The 4643-nt window shown below is 34.3% G+C and overlaps 1 protein-coding gene across 1 annotated transcript in view; it reads left to right on the forward strand.

Annotated features, from left to right (window-relative positions):
* TRPM1 (transient receptor potential cation channel subfamily M member 1) overlaps window positions 1–4643 on the forward strand; it is a 70976-nt gene that overhangs the window by 48759 nt on the left and 17574 nt on the right. The window contains exons 14-15 of the mRNA XM_019619415.2: window positions 867–1007; window positions 2083–2112. Coding sequence (XP_019474960.2) covers window positions 867–1007; window positions 2083–2112 — 171 coding nt within the window. The remainder of the gene's footprint in view (window positions 1–866; window positions 1008–2082; window positions 2113–4643) is intronic.

Here is a 4643-nt window from a genome sequence, read left to right on the forward strand (position 1 = left end):
ATCCGTGGAGATTTAAATGTGGGAATCAATGCAGTACTGAGTTAATGTGTAATTCGTATTGACATACTACACAGTTAAACTTAGCTCATTTGATGTTTGTCTTTTTGATAGTCACTAATGCTTTTCTGCATTCTGCTTTCTGTCTGTCTCTTCATTGCATTTTCATGGCTCACTCATTCAGCGGCAGTCTCGGGGATTCAGTTGGGTTAACATGGAGGTGATGTGTTTGCTTAGGACATAGTTCTTTCTTGTAGCAACTGCTCAGTGGTGTTGTAGAATGAGTTACTGTTGTAGGATATAGCTCAAACAACAAAGCAGTTTTCAGCTCATGTTTCTAGAAGAATTAATGCAACTATCTAGCTCTTACATGTGATTGTGGACGTTATAGGCTTTTTTCTTTAATTCTGGGCTACGTATAAATCTAAATCATGATCTGAATTATATTCTTAACTCCATAGGTAATATTGTGGCAAAATACAATTTTTTATAAAAGGTGGAGTGTGTCTGATCTTCATTATGAAATTAAGCAAATCATACTTCTGTATTGGATTAATAATGATCAATATAAAGATTCACTTCACCAATATAGCTCTTGCAAACAACTTGGGCTTGTATTGATGCTGATACATTGTACAGGTAAATTACAAATGAAAAATTGTCCTCAATTATAAATACTTCCAAAATTCAATCTGTCCCCTAAACATTTATCGTGTAAATTGGTTCTCATTATTTTTATATGAATAATCAGAGACTGAGACAAGTGTCTATAAATATTACTGTTGCACAAATATAAATTTCATGTATGTTATGTTTTCTTGTTCTAAGTTCTTATTTTGTTCTTTTGTTTGTTTCCTTGCTTTTGGTAGGGAAATCTTCCACCAGATTATCATATCAGCCTAATAGATATTGGTCTTGTGCTTGAATATCTCATGGGTGGAGCTTATCGCTGCAATTATACTAGAAAAAGTTTTCGGACTCTTTATAATAATTTATTTGGACCAAAGAGGGTAAGAATGAATTAATTCTGGATGTGGCCATCATGCTGATGGTAAAAACAACTAATACTCTGTTCCTTCATCACTGTGAAACACTACATGCCCAATGCTAAAGAAATGCTGTAAGACTGATGTTGAACTTCTAGTAGTAAAGTTATGTAAGGATCCCATAAAACTCTTCATTTAATAGAAGCACCCAGCAGATGGTAAATACTTTGATCTGGAGGTGAACTGCCTTCTATTTAAGTAGTTTACTATCCAAGTATTTCCAACTGCCATGTCTGCATATTTACTTCTTCCTTCTTTAAGCTGTAGCTTGATGTTGTTATAACTCGAACTGTAAACTCCATTGGTCACATCAGGTTTGTTTTCAAAATAATTAAATAAGTTCCTGTAAGGAACTGCTGTGAGCATAAACCTTATTTTACAGAAACCGATGCAATCTCAATAAAGCATTTCAGAGCATGGACTCTTGTTAAACATTTTATTCTATGCAATTAGAATAATTTTCTTCATTAACTTAATTTTTTTTTTGTTTGAATTGTGGGTTTTTGAAGATCACGTGAAGTTTGCTTACAAAAGCAACTGCTTCAGATGATCAGAAGGCTACTCAAACCCCAGAATAGATATAGTACTATCTATTTGACCATACAATTAAGTCTTTTACAGAAAATGTAAATCAGAGATTCCATAATAGAACAGATGAAATATTTTTATGGAAAAGATTTGAAGATGTGTTGTATTTTTCATTTTTTTTTTCATGTTTCCCATGAGTACACTTACCCTGTTTCTGTTCAGAAGCATCATTTTTATTTCATTTTTTACTTTTTGTGAAAATTTAATGACTTTTATTCTCATTTAACTCTTCTAACTTAATCAAAAGATCTCAACTGAGTACAGGATGGAAAAAAATTTCTAACCCATTGCCTTCCAACAAATACAATTAAGTAGAAGATTGATTAATTGTACCATTATTGATACAGTTATTTAGAATAGTAAGTTTAATCAAAATGTGCTTTTCCTTTGCATTTTTTAGTCTTTTGAATTTTTCCTCCTAACTATTTTTCTTTTCTATTTTAATATTTAGCCAAAAGCTCTTAAACTACTAGGGATGGAGGTAAGTTGGTTTTATTGTAAAATACTGGATTTGTAAGTGTGTTTTTTGGTATAATTGTGCTCTTGCTCTTAGCTTCTTCAGTGTTGCAAATTGCAGCTAGAGAGGATCTGTTTTGCAAGCAGCCTATGAAGTATTTCTGACTTTTTTTGTTGGTATGGTCCTCAGAGCTGCTTAAAGCTTTGCTTAGTAATCCGTAGGAAGTTTTCAGCGCTGTTATGTAATAACATGTTATTTGCTGGAATGTACTGTAGATTAAATAATTCAGACTTGAACATTGGTGATATTGAAGAAAGAGTATAGTCCAGCAGTACTTTGTGTAGGCAAATCCCCTTTAACCATGAAGTAATAATTAATACACAAATGAGGTTTTATCATAGAGACAGCATTTAAGTGGAGTGAAAAAAAAAAATATTGCGTGTTGTGTTGTAGCATGTTAAATGCTCTTTTCCACTTAAAAAATGTCTTTGCTAGCAGTGATGGCACTGTGCTTTGCAAATATGAGATGGAACTGAACCAAAACTCTGCCTGAATTACCTGTGTGCTTGCAGAAGTTTTCAGTTGATCAGGATCAAGTCTGAGATGATGCCTCAAAGCTCATCACAGAGGCAGATGCTTTTATTTCTTCTGAAAAATGTATTAATATACAGTGGGAGGGTATTTGCGTAAAGAGTCCAGGGACTTTTCTCCATGAAGTATAGAGCATATAAAGCATATATTAATGCTTCCATAGCGTTTGAACTCAATATATGTACATACTGCTTGTGTTACCTTTGATATATACTCTACCTGCACACAAAAGCCTCTATTTCCCCAAGCAGATAAGCAGCTTTCTTCTCTACAAAGTCCAAGCTGTATTTAATCTCTGTGATCAACTTCCTATTTTCTGACGGATGAAAGCCAAAAGCTCAGCACCTCAGAAGTGCAGACCTCTTTGATCAGTGTTGATCACAAGTAGGTTACTTAGTACTTCCCTAAAGGCACATTTTGATTTTTCCTGTTTCTTCCAGTGGGAAATATTGTATATGGCACAAATTCCCTCCATTTGATAGTGGGTGTAGCTCACTCCCTTCTTCAAAGAGGAAGAAAAGTTGAAATGAAAAATCAATTTTTCTGTTGTTGAAGAGGTCAGTAATTTGATGCATCTCCAATTTTTTGTCTTTCAGTTCCAGAGTTAAAAGATTTAAAACAGGAAGTTTAGACTTATTAGTACATTGTCCTTCCCACCCAGGGTTTTGTTTTGACTTGATATTTCCAGTGTGGAGAGGACCCGATTTTTGGTCCTTCATTTGAGACTTTATATTCTGTTCTTCAAAGATGCTTTATGCTTTATTCACTTGCATGCAGTTTAGGACCCTCTAAATTTTTTCTAAGAAATAGAGGTCAGCATTTGCAGTTCTTAGAACTGCTGAAAGAGAAACACTTACTTAAGTGTTGAGCTGAAGAGTTTTCTTCTGAAACCAGAGGAGTAAGGTTGAAGTTGAATTTTGGGTTTAAGTTTGTTTGTTGTAATAAAATAGTGCTGAGATTATTAGGCTAAGATTACTTATATGAACAAAAACTGATCCATAGAATTGTAGAATTGAAGAATGGTTTGGGTTGGAAGGGATCTTTAAGATCATCTAGTTCTGTAGGATGGGATTTAATTGCAGTCCTCTTCTGAGATCAGAATCAAGGCCTACAATGGTGATAAGCTCTCTCTCTACACCTATATATGCAATGTTCTTCCTACGTAATTTAAACCCTTATTTACCCAATCATGGTTTTTCTCCCTTCAGGATCCTGCTTCATTGTCAGTACTTCCCTTCAGTTACTCCCATGTTGGTTCCTGTAGTAATGGCCTATCCTCTCTATCCCTTTAAGAAACAGGATACTTTACCTTCTGTTTGCACAGCATACATAAGAGGAGATTGCTTATTCAAAGGTGAACACTCCCTTAAGTATCTTGTTGTTCTTAAGAATGCTGTCTGCCTGCCTTTTCCCTTTTGCATGTTAACCACTCTCTCTACCTGCATGTCAGTCTGAATACTGCTTTGATACCTGTAAGATATGCAGCACTGTTCTTCAAGAATGGATACAGATATATCAAATAAAAACTTAGAGTAGAACCTTTATAGTGAATCCAGGTTTGGTAAAACTCCATTTACACTGCAGAAGAATTCATTAAATACTAATTCTTTTTTACTCAACTGATGCAATTACACATGCAGTAAAGATCCACTTGCAATGCAGTGTGAAGTGATGGCTTCAGAACAATTAAGTTCTACTGTACGTATCCAGGATAAGTAACTTCTAATTAAGTGTGTAAAAAATGGTTCTCTGAATAAAACATTAACCTGTGTTAAGTGTGCTAGCCCAATGCATGCTTGGTCACATGTTCGTCATATTTTTATTTCCATTGGCATTAATTACAGCAAGCAACAAAAAAGGCATAACTAGTAATATCATAACCTCTCGATATGCATTTAGTTCATGGTGTCACCAAATCAGATGATAAAGATTGATATTAAGAATTTTTCTTGTTTTCTTCCCAG

This window comes from Meleagris gallopavo, chromosome 12, assembly GCF_905368555.1.
Source record: "Meleagris gallopavo chromosome 12, MGAL_WU_HG_1.1, whole genome shotgun sequence".
NCBI classification, from domain to species: Eukaryota; Metazoa; Chordata; class Aves; order Galliformes; family Phasianidae; genus Meleagris; species Meleagris gallopavo.